The 23,022-nt window shown below is 37.3% G+C and overlaps 1 protein-coding gene across 4 annotated transcripts; it reads left to right on the forward strand.

Moving 5' to 3' along the window:
* Positions 1 to 84: 84 nt before the first annotated feature.
* Positions 85 to 22,707, forward strand: DCUN1D2 (defective in cullin neddylation 1 domain containing 2). 4 transcript variants are annotated; one of them, XM_082277941.1, is made up of 7 exons: positions 85 to 217; positions 2,649 to 2,865; positions 5,969 to 6,137; positions 8,659 to 8,789; positions 20,340 to 20,422; positions 21,420 to 21,516; positions 22,181 to 22,707. In XM_082277941.1, the coding sequence occupies exons 1-7, from the start codon at positions 215 to 217 to the stop codon at positions 22,258 to 22,260; spliced, it is 780 nt and encodes a 259-aa protein (XP_082134067.1). In that variant the 5' UTR covers positions 85 to 214; the 3' UTR covers positions 22,261 to 22,707. The 4 variants fall into 4 exon arrangements, with proteins under 4 accessions (XP_082134067.1, XP_082134068.1, XP_082134069.1 ...); XM_082277942.1 differs by lacking the exon at positions 85 to 217 and adding an exon at positions 583 to 675; XM_082277943.1 differs by lacking the exon at positions 85 to 217 and adding an exon at positions 657 to 675 and having other exon boundaries at positions 2,469 to 2,865.
* Positions 22,708 to 23,022: the final 315 nt, after the last annotated feature.

The raw sequence follows: 23,022 nt of genomic DNA on the forward strand, positions 1-23,022 counted from the left end.
TGTAGTCGGAGCCGCGGCCCCGGAGCTGCCCCAGCGCCGCGGACGCCGCTGCTCCCCCCGGCAGCGCTGCGGACTCCGCACCGCGACCCCGCGCTCCGCCTCTGCGGCCCGTGCCTGGAGCGCTCCTCGGCGGGAGGCGGCGCGGGCGGGCCGGTGCGCGCCTGCGCGGGAGGCGGTGCCGGGCGGTGAAGTTGGTGGGAGCGCCGGTGATAAAATGGTAGGTTGTGCGAGCCGGGGGGGAGGGGAAGCGGTGAAACCGGGGAGGGGGAGTTCCGAACGACCTCCGAGCTCCCCTTGGGCTGGCGAGCTGAGCGATCCCGCACCTCCCGCCGCGCCGAGTCCCATTGCCCTGGCCGGGGAGGGGGGCGACGGTGCCAGGCGGGGGGAGACGAGCGGCGCGGCGACACAGGGACGCGCACCCCCCGTGCGGAGTCGCTCTCCCGCCGCCTCCTCCGCCGGGCCGGGAGCGGGGAAGGTCACTGGGGGCGGCGGGGGAAGGGAGGGGCCGGGCCTCGCCGCGGCTATTTCGAGCGCTGGCAGCCGGCGCAGCGCGTACCTTTCCCTTTTTTGGGATTAGGGCCGGCGGGGCAGGTCACCGGAGCTGCGAGTCCCTCGCTCCCACCGGCCCTTCCCCGCCGCGGGGCGCGGCAGGTGCAGCCTGAGGCGGTGGGAAAGGTGCGGTACAAATTCCCTTGCCGGGTCGGGGTGGCGGGGTCGGCCGGGGCTGTTCTGGGAAGGAAGCTCTCTCACGGTGCCTCTGCAGCAGCTTCAGCGCTTCCCTGGGGTGTGCGGTACGGTGTCATAAGCGCTGGGAGAGGGCTCCCGAAACGTGACTGAGCTGTGCCTGGGTGCGAGGTGCGCATCCTTGTTCGGGTGCCATCGGCGAGGAGTCATGCTGGAGACGGGAGTTCAGACTCGTCCCGGCCCCCCGGGAAGCTGCGCGGGTGCCGCTGCCCGCTGCAGGGCACTGGCCGCAGATGAGCGGGAGGAACTGTGCTACGTGGCAGGGTAGTGGGCTGCAGAGTCGAGTGTGTTTCTTATCGCTTCAAATAATTCAGTGTGTCATTTCGGTAGACATGAAGCTAGAAAATATCCGTAAATGCCTGACGTTAACTAGGCTTGAAAGAGGACATGGGGTTTGCTTTGGCGTTGTTGGCACAGTGCTCTGTTTTGAAGTGATTATCGCTAAGTTTGTAGCCCAAAAGAAGTTTATGTAACTGAGGGAGATCTAGGTGCAGAGGTTCCCTTAGCTAAACCTTCATGAAAATTTGGAGGCAGGCTGGAGCTTGCAGCCAAATTGGTTATTTACTTAGCAAAGTATGTTGTAGTTATTTTTTGCTTGTTTTCCTTCCCACTGTACACATTTTTTGTATAAAAAGAAACCCAACGTGTTTCTTCTTATACTAAATTGAAAAATCTTGTAGGAAAGACCAAAATCCTTATCTTGTTTATGTGATGTGTTTCTTGTGTCAGGGCCATCTATAGTCGAGATGTCACTGCCCATATGGGTACAAGCGATAAAAAAGTAAACTGAAAGATGGTCCCGTGTTTACTGCTGACTGGATCAGGATTAAGTTCTCTTTTAAGAGACCAGTAAATTTTCCGTATACTTGATGATTTAAGCTGTAGTGGGGAACTTAGACAAATTTCTCAGCTTAATTGTTGGCCCAGAACACGTGTTAGGTATGGTTTAACAAAATTGTAAACTACAGAATATAATAAAAAATGGAGTTTGATTTAAGCAATCTCCTTCTGCTTGCAGCTTCATGTAAAGAATAATGTTGAAATATGTTACTGGCAAATTTTCTCCCTATAAAATGCCCATTCCTACCTCTCTGGTGTTGCAGAAGTTTAGGGGTATTGTATCAATATGGTTGCTGCAATTGAGAGAAACATCCTATTAGTTCCTGTAGACCACTGTAACAGGCTTTTTTGTTCTTTAATGTATTAGTAGTATAAACATCTTTTTCAGAGTTTAATTAAAGTTTTAGATTACATTTATAACAATCTTATACTCTCACTGTAACATTCATCAGTCTCCGATACGTCTGCTTCATCTATTTTATTTTTGTTGTGTGTCTTCTGTTGGCAATGTTCTATAACATAATTATGTGAGAAATGCTTCTGCCTTTTTTAGCTGATGACTTTAAATTATTAAACTTTGCGTTGTTAATTGTTGCTAAGAAAATACTAGGAAAACTCCAGGGTTTTTTTTTTCCATGTACGAAGGACTTATATAGAATTTGAGAATCTATGAGTTGCACCTTTTTTATTTTTTTTTTATAACCACTAGGCATATCTTTCAGAAGATAACCATATTATACTATGATGATACTTGTATTTACTGCTGTTACAGAACAGAAAAAACGTCAGCATATGTGAGCAATAAAGCAGAAATACAAGTTTGTTACTGACAGAATATGTGCTGCTAAAAGTGTATATATAGATGCTGTCATTTCAATTTTCAGAAGAAAATGCTGTCTATTTAACTGCAGAAGAACAAGGCTTTGTCTTCCTGTAATTCTGAAGTGAAAGTTGTCATCAACAAGAAAACTAAAACCTTTAAAAGATAGGCATTAGTAGTAGAATGCTGAAACAAACTTCTGGATTAGCTTCATTGGCTTTCCTGCTTCTTTTGCATCCCAAAGCATAAGCTTAAATCATCCCAGAAGGACAAGGTCCGCCAGTTTATGGCATTTACCCAGGCTGGTGAAAGGACTGCTATATACTGCTTAACACAGAATGAATGGAAACTAGAAGTGGCAACAGACAACTACTTCCAGAATCCAGATTTATACTACAAAGAATCCATGAAAAATTCAGTAGACAAGAAGAAATTAGAACAATTGTATAATCGATACAAAGGTAAGGTTTTGGTTGTGGGGGGATTTTTTTGATTGGTGGGCTTGGGTTTTTTGATGTTGTTGTGGATTTTTTTGTTTGTTTTTTTCTAAATTATGTTGTGTGAGGAGTTTTTCTGCTTTTCCCTCTACCATTTTTAAGGAGCTTTAAGAAAAGCTCACTAGCTTTTGCATCTCCATGTGTGTTTGCAGTAATAAGAATGAAAAAAGGTTTTAAATGCTCTTAATGGTCTGTACACGACTTCTGTAGAGATTTCTGTAGACTTCAAAAGTAGGAAATTAAACCTATAGTGAGGAAAAAGTGTCAATTGTCAAATATGGTAACAAAGCTTATTATTCAGCTTCCATGATTTGTTGTCAGTGGCTGCTATTAAATATGTGTATGATGTTCCTTCCATGGCAAAATAATGCATATTGGTCTTATGCTAACATTTGGGGAAATTAATTCTGTTCAGAGACAGTAATATTTTTATACATTAAAACAAAAATTTTCAGATAACATTACAGCTAGGAGTGTGACAAAACAGTCTAATGAGGAAACTCAAGAACTGAAAACTACATCCTTATTTAATTCCTTCATGCTGCCATATTACAGCAAAAGTGATGTGCCTTTTCAGAGAGGCTTGGAGGGAAAACCACAGGAAAGTGGATTAAAGTCAGAATTGCCTCTTTTCCAGGTTTTATTTTACATCACTATTAAAAAGAACAACAACAAAAAAGAAAAGATAGGCATTTAAATATAAGAATGTACATGATCCAGGTGACAGTGCTTGCTGAACTATGGCCATGTGACATGAGTGTGTGCATTGTTCATGTTGGAGCGATGCAGGCTGGAGTCATTGTTAGCTCCTGTTGAAATCCATACATCTCGTGTTTTAAAACATGAACTTTTAGCCTCTACTCAGCTATGATTTTATATACTTTTCTAATTGAAATATATGGCATGCTTTTTATACAATTTATCCTGGTTTTATTATATTGTTTCCACCATTTTTATTCCTCTTTACATAATCTATTCTGTTTTAAGTATGGGGGTTCTTTAATACTTCATTATTATGTGGTAGTGAATTGTGCCAGGACAAAGAGGCAGCAGTGCTATAGCATTTCTCTGTGAAAACAAAAGCCCAGAGACAAAACTCAAAGAACCATGTTTTGGTTTATATATGCATATGTGTATGTTGACATATGTATATATATATAGCATATATATATGAATCTTCTCTGTGCTCCTTGAATGTCAGTCTTGGAGATTGCTGGGTCAAAAATACGTATTCAGATTGATAAATGCTGTTAAGAATATCTAAAATGGAAAAAGATCATCACAAATGTTATTTGTTATTTACAAATTCCTAGCAGGGGCAAACTGCACTATCTGACTTTCGTGAAAGCAAGTCTAGCCAGTTTATGTCAGTGTTTTAGTTAGCAGCACACCTTTGCAGTTCTGGCACTTAAACACTGAAGTTGTAAACATTAAAAAGTTTCATCAGATTTGACAGAAGACTATAAAAGTTTTGGTTAAGCACCTTTTCTTTATTCATATCTGGCTTAAACCTGAGTCACTGGTCCCTCAACAGTAAGGGATTCCTTTGTTCTATAAGGCCTATACAATATTGCGCTGTACTTGAAATCTGAGCTAAAATGTCTTTTTCTGTGCTGTTTTTTCTTAGTTTTCTTACCTGTTTATCCAGTAACTCTGTCAAAACAATTGCATTTTTTGTTACTAATTGCATGGATGATGTGAAATATGATAGGGATGAAAAGTCCTTGTTGAAATCCACCAGAATCTTTTCACTGATTTCAAGACAGTGCACATCCAGCCTTCAGTTCTTCAATTACTCCCCAAATACGCAAGAAATATGTTATATGTGTCTTAGAACTAGTTGAATAGATATATTTACTTGTTATTTGGGGTCAAAGGTCCCTGAATTACACCATGGGTGTAATTCTTTGTTTAATGGGTATCAGTCTGTTTGCCAAATTAACTTCCTCTCTGGTGTTTACCATTTTTTTCACTGTAGTATTGTCTGGAAAAGTAGAAGAGATCTTAGCTTAAGAATTAAAATAAAATGCATAAAGTTTTATCTAGGCTTGATTTTTTTTTTTTTTTTAATCAACTTGTTGGATCAGGACATAAAAATAGCATGGTTGAAAATTGTAGCAGTTCAGGAAGTTAGTTTTAAATCTTCTCAAGGGATGCTTTTCTACACAGCCCAACTTATGATATTGAAATGTCTTTCTCTCAAAAGCTAGGAAAGACAGTTTGTGGTTTGTAAAGTCTCAAGCTCTGAAAACTACAGGTGTGGATCTCATTTTCTTTTGTTTTCATTTGGTTTTTTTCTTCTCCAATTATTTAAGTTTACATGCAGGAGGTTGTTTGTTTGGGGTTTTTTTTGAGAGAGAATTTTGTTACAGAATTATTATGAGGCATCTACTGTGATGTAGGTAGTTAGGAAATGCACTTCTGACATTCAGAAAGGTACTAGTGGGGAAATACTATGTTTCACTTGTACTAAATTGTATTAATTAGCTTAAGACTGTTATGGTAAGGCATTATTTGAACAATGTTTTGGTGATTTTCCTGACTTAGAATTAAACCCCCAGAATGTTTAAATGTGGTCTTTAAATAGATACAGTAGATAGCCATGTGTCACTATCAGGAAAAAAAAAAAATCTGTGGTCTTACGTGGTAGGTGTGTTTTTGCTGGGCTTGATTTTGGGTTGCTTTTTATTTTTAAGCTTAACACCTGCTGACCAATATAACTGTGTTGTACATTTTGTTTATCACCCTTACTATTTCTAAATGTAGGCAGCATCTCCTGAGTTAACGCAAATCTTTTATAGAGGATTGGGAGGGAAAACAAAACTATTTTGTTGTTAGCAGATAAGTTCAGGAAAAGATGCAAACGAATTTCTCTGTAAGTGTACAGAATACTTAATCTGTTTACTGATTCACTTTTAAAATTACCTAGACTTCAAGTGAAAACATTTGTGAAGGTTATCAAAAAATGAATACCTGTATTATGCAGCACATCAGAACTGTCAGATGATTATTTCTTAATATGTTTTGTAAATAATTATAATTCCTCTCTCTGTACTTTGAACTGCAGATCCACAAGATGAAAATAAAATTGGCATTGATGGGATTCAGCAGTTCTGTGATGATTTAAGCCTGGACCCAGCCAGTATCAGTGTTCTGGTTGTGGCATGGAAATTCAGGGCAGCTACTCAGTGTGAATTCAGTAAAAAGGAATTTGTTGATGGCATGACAGAGTTGGGGTAAGTATCCACTTCTGCATAGTTCATAGTGTAAGGCCTGAACTGTGTTTTTGCTCAAGACATTTTCAGATAAATTGTGTGAAGCTTTACAAAGCTGTTGAGGCCAGTGCCAAGCTTAACAGGTGCAAAACGTAGTGTCTTGTCTTCCTTGAATTGGTGCTTTATTGCAAAGCCTTAATGACCACAGTAGGGGGGAAGCAAAACAATTTCTACCTGTATAGCAAGGGAGTCAGATGAATTCAAGTATCTTTTTATGTAGTTCATAGTAAACATATCCATATTTGTGTTAAGGATTTGAGTTGGGCCTCCTGCTGTTAAAAACTGAAAGTCACTGGAGGTGTGTGAAGGGAAAAAAATTTCGCTATTGAAGCAGAAAAGAAATAGGAAAACAGAAAAGAACCTTCAATTCTTTCCCTTGCTATCAGCAAATGGACCCATCTTCCTTTTTGTCCATTTTACCATCCATACTTTTGTCTCTTTTATCCTAGATACTTCATTTGTGCAAAATACCTATGAGGAATTGAAATAAAAAACTACAATCTTGGTAGTAGAAAAGATTAGTCCAACTGTGGTGTAATTGATAAAAATTTCCTTCCTGGATTATGGGGCTGTTCTGGATAATAAACCTTGAACATTGCCTCTGTTTACCAATAAAGTCAAGCATTTATCATCATAAAAAAATATTTTGTGTATAACTTTTCCTTGCAAGAGGAGCAGCATTTCTAATATTTAGAGATGTCAAAATAACTTACTTTTTAACAGATTGCATTAAATGGGTGGATAAGTACAGTTTATTACTTTTTCATGGTTTTTGTAGGTAAACAATTTCATTTGGTCTTAGAATGGCACCTTATCAATACATTTCTGTGACAGACCAACTTCTAAGAAATGTAGTGGTTGTTTCTTGAGCAGAGATCTTAGCAGTCTGATGTTACTGACCTCCTCAGTTACTGATTTTTTTTTTTAAGCTTCCATTTTTAGGAAATTATGATGAAATAACTTTTGATACCACTTTGTTCACTGCTTTATTTTGTCCCCTTGGGTAGCTTTGAGTAGAAGTTACAAGAATAATTATGATTTTCTAACCACAGACAGAAATTAAGTGCTCATGTTATTATACTAAAGGTTGCCAGCATTTTTTTTTCCCATGAAAGTGATTAAAGAGGTTTTGCTAAACCCCTTGTGACTTTTGGCTTGGATTTTTGTTTTGAATTTGATTGTCACATTTCTGCTGTGTTCGTTTGACTGTCTCTGACAGTTCCATAGCAGTCTGTGATTTTTATCTCATTCTGCTCAACACATGCTAAACTGTTCTTGGGAGTATAATATGGTTGTGCCCGCTTGCCACAGCACTTACTGAGAATTTGGAGTGATGTTGTTACGTACTTGGAGGCACAGTGTCTGTGGTTTTTAGCAATGAGCACAAGTGAGCATTCAAATGGAAAGAAATTCCCTGAGGCTTAGATCCCATAGCATCTTTAGGATGCATATGGGAAGGTATATTTGTTGACTAGATCAAGTCCCAATGAAATTGAACTTCTCATTTGAAGACCATTGGCAGAATTCTTTCTTTTCTCCACCAGGTACTGCTGGAGGCCAGAAAGGTACTTATTTTTATCTATACCATGCAAGACAGTTAAAACTGTACTTGCATTTTATGGGTGTTGTTATGGTTACCCATCCTTTCATAGAATTTTTCTGGAATCTTTAGAGTAAGTACAAATATTTGACTATGGAGAACTTTCAAATACACAGTGTTAGTTGTGATAGCTGCTTCTTTTGAAACCTGTTTGCTTCACTTTGAGTTTCTAGGTACAATTCAAGATATTGGTAATGTCTTGTAAACCTTGAATATTCGTTTGATGCCTTGTTGTGGCAGAAATGCTTTCCCTTTTACAAATGTGTCTTATTAGCTCAGGTGTTTTCACTGAAAATGCTTTGGTGGTGTTATTCAGGGATGTGTTTCTGTTAAAATTTCAGTAACTTGGTTCTGTCTTAGCTTACCTGTGCCAGGCTCTTAAATAGTTTGCCAGTCTTCAGGCTATCATTCAAGGCTCATTTTATTCCTAGGTTTTATTCTCAAGTGTTCATGTAGTGTGAAGCTCTTTATTTAGGAGAGCAGGGATTAAGCAGTGTCTATCTAGATTAAAACAAAACTCACACACTTGTGTTACAACATCTGTCCCAGGAGAAGGAATAACAGAGTTCAGTGAGGTTTGGGTGTTCTTTAAGAACAGAATAACACCTGTTCAGAAATTCATAAAGATACAGAAAAGAAGTTAAACCATTGAATCGTGTTTGCATTGTGTACATAATGGATGCCTGTCTACAATGTTCCACTTAAAATTCTTTAGTAAAGGCACATGAGCATTTATATTTTTCAGAATGCTATCCTCAAAGACAGTCTGGTTTTTTCTTAAACACTGTTTTGTTTTGCTCTGAAACTAAACTATAAAAAAGGTGGGGGGAAAGTAGAAAGAAATTTTAAATATATGAAAATAACATAATCTCTTTTGAACAGGTGTGACACCACAGAAAAACTAAAAGCTCTATTGCCAAGACTGGAACAAGAGCTAAAGGATCCAACAAAGTTCAAAGATTTTTATCAGTTTACTTTTAACTTTGCTAAAAACCCAGGACAAAAAGGTCTAGGTAAGTAGAAAAAAAGTGAGGAAATATCTGCAGTCAGTGAAGTCTTCCAAATGGTTCCAGTACTACAATATTCTCATTGGCGATTGTATAGTAAATTCATTATTGATTTCTTTCACTGACTTCTCTTTCCCATCTTCTTTCATTTAATCTCTTCTTAATGTCCCCTTGGTACAGATAATTTAATGGGGTTTTCTGCCAGTATTGACATTCTCTCACCTCTTGTCAAAAGAAATTCGTGCAGTTCTTCAAGACCTGTCAAATTTTATTTTTTTTAAATACTGAGCTAGTGAGCTCTGTGTGTTAACAACTACTGAAACAAGAAGTCTGTATCAGCTCAGAAGAGGGAGAAAACTGACAAAAGTTACTCTTCTAAGAATTTTTAGTTTTAGCTCAGTTTTTATGTAAAGTTTAGGAAAAGGGTATTATGGACTTGGTTTAAAACTAGTGAGTAAAAATAAGCATAGTTTATAAAGCATTAAACTATTACTCTTCATAAAATTTGAGATTTGTCCCAATCCATGCCTTGTATTGCTGGAGTAAAACAGATACATTATTTAAATTCCTTTTTTATTTTTTCTTCAAATCAAAAATCTCTAGTTTGTGAATAGATGAAAAAAATAGTAAGGTGAAATCCACTCTTTTCAAATTTATGTCCACTTTCAGAAGATACTGTGTAGAAAGGAATTAGTGTTTTGCATATAGAATAGCACTTTCCCATCATCACTGTTTTTTGTGCTGTGGGTGAGAGGAAGTGGTTTGTTGGTTTTTTTAGGGTTTGGGGGTTTTTAATGTTTTTTAGCATAGCCACCTTAAATCTATGTCTAAGTTACTTGAAAGGTTGGTAAATGTTTTTCTCAAGAACTGCTGGGAGAGCAGAATATTGGTTTAGACCTCAACCAGGGGTATCTGTTCCCCATTCTTTACTTTGAATAATCTCTCTTGTCTTCCCTGGTGCCCTGGTGTCCTTTTTTTTTTTTTTTTTTGACTATGGACAACTTTTAGCTAGTTTATATTTGTCGTCTTTTTTTTTTTTTTAGCAGTTTCATTTTTCATTTCATTTGTCCCTCTCTCATGGCTCACATGCCACTTGTACTGGCACAAAAATGAAGAAGTCTTGTAGTGGCTCTGTGAGGTTGGTTGGAATTCTAGTCCCTTAGCTTGTCTTCATTAACAAAGATTAGTACTTCAAAATTGCAGGAAAGGTAAGCTAGTTACAGCTGAGGTTGGAATTTATGGGATACCTAAAGAAATATTACAAATAGCTTCCTGTTTTAATTGGATCAGTTCCAACATGAAACTCTTGAACTTGGGCAGTCAGTACATTTCAAAAGCTTTTCACCTAAGCTTGTATGAAGAGCGGATGATGCCAGGCAGCCCAACCCAGATTTGGAACTGAATGCACTTTTTACTTGACATGAGGAGGAAACTTACTTGTTTTCCATTACTTCTATTTATTCAGTATTGGGGTTCTTTCATTGGTAAGTCTGTCTTACCTGTTGTGTAAGAAAGGTGTTTTATTGCCAAAAGTACCGAAGTTCCTTCTTGGACTAAGAGTTGAACTATTAACAGGAGAAAGTAAGGAGTGCAAAAACTGAAGTAAAGCTTAAACTGTAGGATGAATTGATGGGAGCTGTTGCTGATTTCAGTTTCAGGAATTTTAGTAATTTTGATAATATGTACAGTTTCTTAATTTCTAGTACTTAGTTCTTACATGGTAGTATCTTGGTGGCATTTTTCATCAGACTTTTTCTGGTTTTGATAAGATGATTCTAGACAGTAAAGAAGTATAAGCAGATGCCACTGTTAGTCAGTGGAGACCCCATATTTCTTGGATCACCATAGGTTGAGTAGAAAGAAACTGTTGAGCAAACATACAGACTAATGTGACATTTTTGAGTGATTGAGGCCAATGATAGCTTACCCAAATAAAAATTAACACTGTATAGGTTTGGAGTTGGAATCTTTACAGGGAATACCATCATAGTGGAGCAAAGAGGTGAAGGAAAAAAGTAAGTTTACAGGTAGGTGTTTGTAATAACCACAGAAGGAAGCAGTAAGTTGTAAGCAAGGAAAAAAATCCAAACAGTTATTTTACTGGAGTGTCTGTATGAGCTAAGAATTCTAGTTGCTTCAGCTACATTTAATACAGGTTTAGGTAGTTGGTTTGTATTTTTATTTTACATCCTCTTCTCTGTATACATTTATGTATTTTCTCCTGGAATGAGAACCTTTGCTCCCTCTCTCCAGGGATGTTTGGTATTTGTGTCTCATGACTGTGTGCCCTATTGTCAAGGAGATTCAGGAATTGGTATCAGCCATGTACAGAGTCTGCTTCTGTCTTACTCAGTTTGGAGCCTTTACTTTCATTAAGTCCAGATACTTAAACAGAATGAAGAATTAGTTTTTTTACCAACTGAGCTGGTACAAATCTGTGCCTAGCTGTGTTTAGGTCATCTTACAGTGATGGCCTCTCCTTCTTCCCCACATGCACATTAGATGACATTCAGTCAGTATAGGATGCTGCTTAGCTCCTGCTCAAGCTGCTTGCCTTAAAGTCTTTCTGGTGAATTGTAACTTGGAGACTGAGAGGTCAGTAAGTGTGTCAAGTAAAGGATGAAAGTGAATAGTTTTAATGAATGAAGTGGAAATAATCTAGGAATTCTTTCCTAAATTTCAGTTGCAGAATATTTTAATGTGATTTTTCTAGGGTCTGAAGTATTCAGTGCTTTTTCTTATTAGTCTGGGAGCTTTTATCACCAAGTCTGGTAATTGTACTCATTGTTTAGGGGACTGATCTGTAGGCTAAAAGAATGTTGTTTGATTCTTGGATATACGCATCACCTATGAATGCACCTACTTCAAAACTAAGCAAATTTGACATAGTGACAAATGAGGAATTTGTATTCTTAACAGATTGTTAGTAGAAACCTTTTATAAAAGAAGATGTAATTAAAACCCTTCTGTTGGGTCCTTCAGGCTGAGTGCTAAGGCATCTTTTTTTTTAAAAGAAGTAACTCTTGAAAATAGAACTTGCTAGAAATGAGGCTGTGATAGGCAGACTGACTTACACAATTACTTTTCATGTTTTTTTCTTGTTTGTTATCTTAGCATATTGAAACCACAAGAAATTAATGAAGTATCTCTAAAGTGTTCAAGCAGCAATGCTTTGATTATGAATCATGTTCATTACTCCTTCAGTACATTAATACATTTCAGATTACTTTTTTTTTAAATCTGTATCTGCTGTTTTAAGAAGTGATATGCAACTTATTGTCCCCTCTCCTCTGAAAAATGTGAGGAAATAGTGATTTATGGGTTCCTTTTTAATAGGTGGTCTTTAAATTTAAAAGGTAGAGAAATACTTATGTAGTGTATTCCCTTGTGCTAGACAGGATCAACATCTACCAAAACCACTCCTTGCACATGCTTTTCTAACCAAATGCTCCGTGGTATGCTACAATACATACTAACTTGCCTTCTCAGTTTCAGTAAGTATCAATAAGATTTGAGGTCTGATTCGTAATGGTCCTCTGGTTGAACAAGTTTGAGAGCCATTGCCTTCACAAAATAGAACCTGAAATTTTTGATGGCAGGTTTCATACATCTTTGTCTATGTTTGCTTAAACCTATTGTTAGATTTTTTTTTTCTTTCTTTAGCATGTAACATAAATCTCTGTTTCTAAATTTTCCAGTCAAAGTAAATATGCAGAATACATTTCCTTAAAGTGAGTAACAACTTTTTACATATTTGGCATGATGTATGCCAAATACATATGCCTTTAGTCTCTGGACTGAGTAAAACCAACTACCCTGATAAATTTTATCTTCTAGCTGATACTGGAATTTTGTGTTCCAACTCTCTTTTCCTTTGCAATCAAATTGATCTAATTTTCTCTTTGTCTTGTAGTACCCAAACAAGCCAGATACCTTCCACGTGTCTTAAATATTTTGCTTCTTGTTTTGCATCCTTTTGAGTGTTCTTAAGTTTGATACTGTCTGCAGTTTGCAATCTGTTTTACTATTGGGTTTCTGTAGCACTGCAATGTACCCAGTTAAATCTGATCTTGTATTTCTGCAGTTGATTACTCCCACTAGCAGTATGACTTTGCACTTCTCTTTAATGAAATCTTCCTTATTTACTTCCAAGTGGTTTTCCAATTTGTCCAAATAATTTTGAATCTTAATCCTGTCTTCTATCATGTTAGACTTTTTTCAGGTTTTTTTTTAAGTTGCAAATTTAATAGAAGTTTTCTTTGTTGTATCATCTGAGTTACTTAAGTATTGGGCAGCGTTAGATACAGGACTGACCTGCTTGGATGAGTTACTTTCTCCCAGTTTGGCAGGGAATGACTGAGGTTCTTCCAGAACTTCCTTGACCTTTATGAAGTTTCAAACATGGTAGGAAGCAGTTTGAGATTGCTTCAGCATACTGAGGTGAATTTCACCATAGCTGGCTTCACTTTGTGCAGCAGTGCTTGAAGACTGAATTTCTGAAAGCTTTTTCTGAAATAACTGTCAGTTTTTATTGAATCTTTTTGCTTGGAGCATAGCTTGGAAAAAAATCTCCATGTGTCCCAGACTTTTTTTCTTTCCGGAGTTATTACCAGCAGGACAGTATCTTTTATCACACCAGCTGCCATTTATAAGATGGGGAGTGGGAAGGCACCGAAGCCCTTCTTAAAGTTTTTTTGGTCATAGAAGAATTTTGATGATACCTGACACAGCTGTCTTCATAATTCATTGGGGATTTTGCTCCAGGAAAGTGTTCTTGGAGGGTAGGAGTGTGTGTGTAGTTTTGTGTTTTATTTATTTTTGGAAAAGCCTGTCCTCCCTTGCTTTTTAATTTCTTCTTCTCCATTTCCCCTCAAAACCAATGCAAGAAATTCTGCCTTTATGTAATTAGATGGGAAGAATCCTCTCCAATAAACTAAGTTACATCTGTTCTGTCATTCCCTAAAATAGACACAGAATTGAGTACACCAATACTCATTCCTAGAAATAGGACTGCCTTTTGTAGGAGTCTCTTTCCCACAGTTCATGTGGTGACAGTAAGGAATTTTTATTTCTCTTTGTATATGCTGGACTTCTGTTGCTATAGTCTCATCCAACTCAAATGTTGGCATTTACTTTTATTAGCTCAGTATTATCAAGTAGAATGCTTCAGTCTGGACACGTGCTGTTTAAAGATGTGAAAGTAACAGCGGTGCCCCAAGGTGATATCTTGTGTAAGGAGTGAGATGAAGGAGGCAGAAGCTCAGTGCATAAGATCTGCCTTGATGATCTTTAATCAGAACATCATTTTCTGGTTAATGTTGCTCAGCACCCAACTGTCAAGTGTCTTTCAAATACATCTGAGTAGATTTGATCACTATCAAAGAAGACAGTGGATGCTTATAACTTATGACTCTCTAAGTGGTGGACAAAATTCAGGAAAAAAAACCTAGCAGGGTTTCAACACAGCAGTGCCATCTCAACGGCTGCATGTTGGATCTGGCGTACATAGTAATTAGATATATTAAACTTGATCTGCATTTTGTCTTTATATATTGAAGGTGCAGTTTATGAGGTTACCTTGCTGGTTTGCCAGGACACTTTAAAAAGAATTATTATGGATAACTGTGATTCTGTCTTTAGTCTGCTTTCTTATGTTCTTACTACTGGATATAGTACAATAAATATTTAATTTTTGCATGGTGCAGATTTGGAGAGGTTTATCTTGCCTTTTACTCCCAAGGTTTAGCTTTTCTACTGCAGTCCAAATGAAATTTTGTATCTTAGTTCTTGTTGGTAAGTGTACTAAAAAATAGGATTATAGGTCTTTTGTCATGTTGTCTGCAGAGCAGTTCAGATTTCTAAGGGCACTTTGAAGCTCAAAACAAGGCCTTATCTTTTTTTTTCCTTCTTTGTTTTTGAACCTGATGCTTGCTGTGGTTCTCTTACTGGGTCTCCCTTTGACCCCCAAAAAGACATGCTCAGGAGTTTGTTAAAGTTTGTTTCAGCCCCAGGGAGGAGCTTAAAGCATTCTTTCATGATCTTCACCTTCCAACATGGAAACAAAAAGCCGATTTGGTCCTTCATCACTTCTTTGTGATCCCTTCGTCTGCTTGCTGGCTCAAAAGGTTGTGCTTCCTTCTCTCTGCCAGTTGCCTGGGATCAAGCAAGAGATGAAAGATGAGGAGGGCATTCAGACTTGAATCAAATATTACCTCAAGACCAGAAGAACGACTATCTTTGCATCCGGTATGTGGACTTCAAGGAGGTTTCCTCTCCTATAAGCAGATGAGTATAATGTACTCTTTTTTAATTGAAGCAACATCAACTTTGGCTTTTATCATAGCAGTATCTCAAGATTCTTTGAAGAGATCTTTAGACATTAGGGAAGGATATCTTTTCTTTGTATTTTGTTTTCTTTTTTTACTCCCTCTCTCCCCAACCTAGTTATCAAGATGTCCTCCCCTTTCAATGAAGAATTAGATTCGTAGGCTATTGGTAGGAGTGAGTGCATAGAAGAAGTTGAGGAAGGACTATAAATGAATTTTACATTTATTTTGAAAGAGGTCTGTGAATGCTGTACTTTAGGTGTTCCAGTGACCTTGGTCTGTGTGTATGGTTCTTGCTTTATTTTTGTTCACATTTTCCATGTTGAAAATGCCAGCAGTTTGAGAGAAACTTGGTATAGAAGAGGTTCTCTGATCAGTAAAAGTGTGGCATAACTGCCAGTTCTAGTAATGCCTCATTGATTCTTTTACTCATGTTTGGACCTTGTTTGGGAAATGTATGTCCAGTCAACTTTGATTTGAGTCATCTGTTGTAGTTTATCTGAATTGCACATGGAGAGATTTGCAGAGGCAAAAGGATTTTTGAACCGGCTACAATCAGGTTCATTAGGCTGCACTCAAACTGGTGTTCAGACACCCTAAATCTATCTAACTTGAATTCCAAAGCAGTTCATCTGTTTTTGTGTAGTTAATGCTTAAGGTGATAAACATGAAAGGTTCTGCATGGAATCAGGCTGCTTCAGCATGGCAGATGCTGAGGCAGAGCTAATGAGCACAGCCAGACCCTGCTCAATTCTGCAGTGATTCCTGCAGTGCTCCTCTGAAATCCATGTGCTGTGCTTTACCATTCCTCCTGTCCGCCACAGGCACTTAACTGTGCGTTATCTGTCTTCATTGGGAAGCTCTTTTCTTACATCTTTGCTGGGATGAGTGGATCCAGCTCAGATGGATCCTGGGTTTAGCCATGATCTGTATCTGTATCATCCCCCTTACTTGTTTTTTTCCCTTTCTGTCTGTCTTCTAGGGGGGAGCTTCCAGTTGCAGCTACAGGCTATTTTGCTCTAAGCTTTTGGCAACTCAATTAAGTGGTTTTGGGTTTAAACCTCGTGGTATTTTCTTGTTATTTTGCTGATTAGGAAAAAAGAAACTAATTCTTGTGTCTGTGTTCTTAGCAATTTGGAGGCCAAGAAGACTCTTAAAAATCATTTAGAAATGAAGAAACAAGGAATTTATTAACTCACTGGCTCTTGCAAGTATTCACTTGATGCTTATTGGTCAGGCAGTGTGATAGTCGTGTTGTTGAGACAGATTGACAACAGTTTCCATTGTTCTTACCTCTGCATCAGTTTCAACACACTGTTGAAAAGTTATAGCAGTAATTCAGGTGAATTAGTGATGATACTCTATCAGTTTCAAACATGACTGCATGAACAGATCTTGTTGGTAGGGCAGACTGAGAGGTAGAAAGCTCTGTTTGGCAGATGCTAAAAGTAAGTGCTGCAGTCCCAGAGGGTGGTTTTGGCACAGCAGGTCTAAATGAACTGCGTTTCCTGTTCCTCAGAAATCCTGCTTTCTAGAAAATTCCTTGCTATTTGTTGATTTCTCTTTTTGTTTTCACACTACCTTGATTTCTGGTGTGCAGTGACTTCATTGCCCTGGTCCAAAATCATAGCAAAGGCATGAGGAACTTAATTTGATTCTTACTTTTTTCATGCAGCAATCTAATAATGATTTTTTTCTTTCTTAACAAGATCAGCATTTGATCAAATCTTAAAAGCAGACACAGGCTGTATTTCTCCTTCTGCATTAATTGTGCTATTTGTTATCACTTCAAGCTTTCTGTTCGATCAGGATAGAAGAGGCTGTGGTTTTTTAAAAACAAGTTTAGAATGAGGTTTTAATATTTGAAGATAAATCATACTGCATGTAAAATACTATTTCTGGTTAGGAAAAACTGATTGTTTAAGGGTCTGCATGACACAAAACTCTCAGTAGATATTGACACTGAAAATATTTTTGGGTTGAAAGGAAAGCTCAAACTACTGTATAATGTACAGTATATGATGTGGTATTTTTATGCTGTTTTTTAATCATTTGGCAATTTTATGCTTTGGATATGAACATGGATGTTAGCAATGAAGTCTCTTTTAAACTGGTCCTTGTCTAGGTGTTTTCTGAGATCCATGCATCTTTTTCTGTTTATAAAATTTACATTATTAGTCTGTAGTGTGGGTAGCATGTATTTTGGTACAAAAAACCCAGCATATTTTATAGTTGTAGTTTGATTTCTATTGTAACAATGCCTTCATATCTATAGAGCATTGAAATAGGTATTCCTAAGACTGCCTAAGGAATTTTTGCCTTGCAAACGCATCTTCCTGTGGGAATGCAGAACTCTGATGGCATAAGGGCTTTTCTCTTTTTTTACTGTCTATCAGTGGAGCACTAATTGTAGCAGATACAGTCTCCACAGCATTACTGTTTATTGATACTACTGTCAGCATGCTAATGTTGAATTTGAACCCTGTAACTAGGTCTTCCCTTTAAAGCAGAAAAGTCCTCTTTTTTGTCCTCTGGTGCCAAATTTTTCAACCTGGGTAGGGAACTGTCTTCAAACAGAAGTGTAGCCATATCCCCTGGGATTGTAGCAAATCTGAAGGGATTGTAGCAAATCTGAAGACCTAGTTTTCTCATTTACTTTAAGACTGCATAAACTGGCACCACTACCAAGAGTGATAGTCCCATCTAGTCCTTGTGTTCAGATAATACTTGTGTTAGTCGATGGGTTTGTGGGATTACAGTGAACCAGATGAAGAAGATGGATTTTTTTTTTTTCTTTTGGCAAATTTTATCAAGAACAGAACTTTCCTCCTCGTGCCTGTTGATAAGAGCAGCTCTGATGTGGACCTGTTTCAGCCACTACAGAGCAGCATTCTCAGGGGGATATGCATTTGTTACATGTTACAGCAAGTAACTTTTGCATCCTTGTGCAGGGGAATTCATTGGCAGACGCATGTACAGTGTCCCTTAAGTATCAGCTTTGGATAGTATTTCACATGCGTTGTGTTTAATCCAATTTTGAAATAGTCAAGTTCACCTTAACATAACACTGACTTTGACAAAAACCAAGGAAGTGTTATCTCTTCTTTCCCTTTTACCTCTTCTTTTGTGGCACCTTTAATCATTTTTGTTTCCCTACCTGTACTTTCTTCCTTTTTCCAAGGAATATTTCCATCAGAAGTATAAACTTTTCAACTATTAAGGTGTTATTTCTTCAAAGCGCATTTTGCTTAAAGTTGTAACTTCAATGTCGCTTTAAAAATTACAGATTTGCAAGGTTTGCTTGGAGAGGTTGAGTCTTCATAAAGAAGCCTGAGTGAATGGGATCAAAGCCAGCTACTTCACAGTGAAGTTTAGCAACTGTTAAGATTTTAGAAGTTTCTCTTTTTTAATTCTTTTTGCTTTTCATTTGGGATAACAGATAAGAATAATTAATCTGCATATCTAAGCAGCAAGTAAATGCTATTAATGGCTCTCTTCTACATATTTTTTGGTGAAAAGTGAGCATGGTGGCAAAGACAGGAAGAACTGAAGTATTAATTTTTTCTGTTTTTTCTTCTTGTCTCTGAAATCATGAGTTCTTTTACTTAGTTTGGATTAAAATGCAGGAGACACTAGGTTTTTCTTATAATTGATGTTTATTATTTTCTTATCTTTAGCACAGCTGCACAGGGTGTGCTTTCAAGTTAAGGTGGAAAATGTCCCCGAGTTCTAACTTTCAAGGCCTTTTAAAGTCCAAATCAACCAATTACGAAATACCAAGTAATATGTTTTTACTTACAATCCAATAACTGTCTATTCATGACCTGCAGTGCAGGGTTTTTGACCCAATAACAGAGCACTCAGATTTATGAAGAGCTAATCCACACCCAAAATCCTCCATATTGTTACACGTATATATTATTATATCCCAGATATAGTAAATTCTCTAAACCCAGGGTTCCAACACTGAAGGAAGTTTATTAGAGCATAATTCAAGTTCTGTACTGAAGAGCACTGATCATAGTAAGACAACACTGGCAGCACTGTCCCTGTATAGGCAGGTAGAGGCATATTGCATTTCTCTACATCTTAACTGCTGCACTTCATCTGGGCCCCAGCCCTGTCTGAAACAGGGACTCTAGGGACATGGCTGTGTTAAAATCTGGAACATCTCTTTCAGACATGAAACTTGATTTGAGGTGACAGAGCATCATCCTTTGGTTTGTAGTGTGATATGTACAATTTCAAAAACTGCTCTTATTTCTTGGAGTGCAGGTCAAGCTTCTGTCTTACAAGCTATCACACTACTTTTTCTTGAGCTTCGTGTTCTCTTTACGCTTCCTTTACCCTGAAAGCACAAGCTGAAATATTTCTGTGGTTTAAGAAAGGCTGTGCCTTGTTTTGTGGTTTCCCAGCAGTAATCATGTACTTAGTGCTGTTACCTGTGGGAGCAAGCACCACAGCCATTAGGTGTTGTGAGCTGCTGAGGATGAAAACAGGCCTTCAAGGAAACATCCTTTCTACCCTTAAGCTGCATCTAATGTCGCTCCTGCCTTTCTGCCGGAATATGTGGCTGTGCTGCATCTTCCTTGAACCCTGCTCTCAGATCGCTGGTCAGGATACAGAATGAGGGCTGCTTTCTTAGACTTGTATTTTCAGTACTGCTTATAGGGGTTTGTCTATTGAACGATTCCAGAAGAGAATTATTGCTGTAAGGAGTTCTGTAGAATCCTAATGCCACAGACAAATGACTTTTTTCATCCCCACATATCCTTAAATTCCCTTCAAAGTCAAGTGTGTCCAAAATGTGATAAATTAAAAGGAGTTGACATCTGTGGATTTAAATGTTTATGTTTCAGTCAATATTTGCTATGTTTGTGTATGTGTGTGTATATTTTTCTTTTGATTTGCAGACAAAGTTATCCGTAAGTATTTTGTTCCATTTCTGTAGATTGAAAGTAGCTTTAATCTGTAACTGGTGGATGGTGACAAAAATATTTTAGTTTTATTGACTTTGATGTTCAATACAAAATTTATACTGTTACTGCTTGTCTTCTACTTTTTGGGTCAGGGAGAGTAGAAAACAATTCCTTATAGTTTTTTTACTGATTTTAAAAGAATGTTATTCATTTGTATCATAATACACTAGATGTAGCATTAATAGTTTAACCATGAGGGCTTTATTGCTTATAATGTGCTTAATATTTACATGTTGTTTTATCTCTTACAGATCTAGAAATGGCAATTGCATACTGGAATTTAGTCTTGTCAGGAAGGTTTAAATTTTTAGATCTTTGGAATAAATTTTTGTTGGTAAGTATGTACTTTATTCCTTACTGCCTGTCTTATTCCCCTGTAATCTGGCTTTTGTTGGCTGTGTGCTTCCAATAGGAAAAAGATAGAATATCTCTATACTTCCTTCAAACTTTTTCCTTTTTGAACACTGATATAAAATAGTCTCAAATCAAGCCAAATTAAATCTTCTCTTTATGATTTTCTAATTGAGAATAATGCAAAAAGATGCAGCAAAGTGATAGTGTTCTGGTTGCTTAATCCTGTATCCTCCTACTTAGGAAAGTTCCTGCATGAAAGGAAGCCATGATTGTAGATGGAACTGGTGCTGCTAATTCTCAAGACAGCTGTGATTATTGTCAACCATGTATTTTACCATGCTCTTGTAAAAGACCTGATTCACTCATCCATGTTTATACATTTGCATGTCTATATAATTACAAAAAACAATGTTACATAATATATAATTTATCTTGATTTTCTTTTTATCTGTAGTTTAGGAGAAATAAGTCTTTCTGCATTTTTGTCCCCCAGTGCTTAATAGGGAAGGTGTACACTTTTTGAAATATTTTTCTGAAGTTTTTTTTCTAAATTTTTAGGCAGTATATTTATTTGAATCACTGAATAATGTACCAGTTTCATCAAGAGGACTTCTGAAAACATTTCATGTTTTAACTGCCTTAATACACTTTAAGACATCCAGATTCAGATCTATAGATGTAACTGAAGAAAAATCTGCAATTTATGACCTGGTATTAAAGTGTGTTACTTCAGGAGAAATATTCAACCTGAATTTTTAGTTCAGAAGAAATATTTAAATTAAAAGATTTCAACCTAAGAAAGAAGCAAGTTGGAGCTCTTTCAGATGGTTGGGGTTTTTCAGGTTATTGGTTTTGTAAGATAAAGAAGTTGAAGAAATGTTTTTGAAATGTGTATTTCTGTATATGTCAATATAAAATACTGCTGTGGAATTTGAAAGTAGTTTGGACTGAACAGTACCTGTTTTTCCTCCATACAGGAACATCATAAAAGATCGATTCCAAAAGATACTTGGAATCTTTTGTTAGACTTTGGAAATATGATTGCAGATGATATGTCCAACTATGATGAAGAAGGTAAGCAGTACCTGAATATCTTCAAAAGTTGGTACAGCAGAATTAAAATACTGCTATAAATTAACAAGAGAATGTGTTGTTACCTCATGTCCTAATTTGTTTACCCTTAAAGTTTTGGCCACAAATACAATGTCATACTTATTGCCAAAACAGTAGTGGTAAGAAGGTTAACTAGTTTGCTGTAATTTGAAAACAGAAGTAAAGATACAGTCACACCATGATAGAGCACACTACTTGAATGTGTTATGCTACAGACCTCTCAGTGAAACAATGTTTTGTACAAAATTTTTGCTAACTTATATGCAGTTTACTCTCTGTTACTAATTCTGTTTTGGAATGTGTGCAGAAGTAAGTCCTAAGATACAAATGGCTATAATAAGAATGCCATGGTTTTGCTATCAACTAACGTTTATATTTGTAGTGTGCAGTTTTATGCTTTAAATGCATTTTGGTTGTCTTAAGAACTATTGCTGCAAGAAGAGACTCAAATGTGGAATTTATTAGTTAGGTGCTTTTTTTCAAGTATTTTATCGTGTTGTGCATGTTAAAGCTAGACTAGGCCAGAAATGTCAAGATGAGCTTCTAATCCTTTGCATTTATAGACTACACCATTTTTTTGCAGATAATGGTAGGCTAATTTCTCAATTGCTTGACTTCTCTGTAGGAGCGTGGCCTGTTCTAATAGATGATTTTGTGGAATATGCACGACCAGTAGTCACAGGAGGAAAACATAAAACTTCCTAACCCCAGATTTGTCAATATGGACTAAATGAACTGCACTGGGTAATGAAGATTTGTTAGCTGATAACTGTGCACATTGGTGCTGGTTTCAGTGGTTGTGATGGACATTCTGCAGACAAAGCTGAAATTCTTCCTTTCTACCTAAAGAAAATGATGACTGATGTGTGGACACTTCAAGAACAAACTCAGAAGATAGTCCAGGCTGTTTGTAGGCTACTGGCTTCAATTATTCTACTGGTTGTATCATATAGGATGTAGATTTTGCATGATTTTATACTTTGGAGAAGTTTAACTAGAGGCCATTTTATTAAAGTTTTGACAGCACAGCATGCCATTCAGTTCATAATCCAAAGTGAACACCAGCAGTTACATAAATAAAACTGTATTATATTGTACTTATATTAAGAGCAGTATTTGTGGTATATAAATTAAATCCCTAAATAAAACTTATGCAGTATGTTGTATTTTTATAAAGGTTAGTTCTGTGGATCTGTCCTACTATAGAACTGTAAAAAAAACCCCAAACCAACAAACGTCTGCTTTTTTTTTTTTAACTTGTTGCCAAAATTTTAAATTTGTATTTTCACATCCTAGATGTATACAGTGATTACATCCAGCCTTTTGTTTTCTCCCAATGAATTTGACTTTGTCATTATTTTTCTTGAAGTGCTTGGACATGTAACAATAGCATTGCTGAGGACAGGCTGCTGCTCTATGCGGTGATGCAACTTCAGCTTTTTTTAGTAGCCATTTTAAAGTAGATAT

This window comes from Coloeus monedula, assembly GCF_965178545.1.
Source record: "Coloeus monedula genome assembly, chromosome: 3".
In the NCBI taxonomy this organism is placed as follows: Eukaryota; Metazoa; Chordata; class Aves; order Passeriformes; family Corvidae; genus Coloeus; species Coloeus monedula.

Bases quoted from the DNA above. Each gene is read 5' to 3' on its own strand.
- DCUN1D2 (XM_082277944.1), top strand. From the start codon at position 1,261: ATGAAAATTTGGAGGCAGGCTGGAGCTTGCAGCCAAATTGGTTATTTA. The intron at 6,138-8,658 runs GTAAGTATCCAC...TCTTTTGAACAG, and splicing joins GATGGCATGACAGAGTTGGG to GTGTGACACCACAGAAAAAC. The intron at 8,790-20,339 runs GTAAGTAGAAAA...TATCTCTTACAG, and splicing joins CCCAGGACAAAAAGGTCTAG to ATCTAGAAATGGCAATTGCA.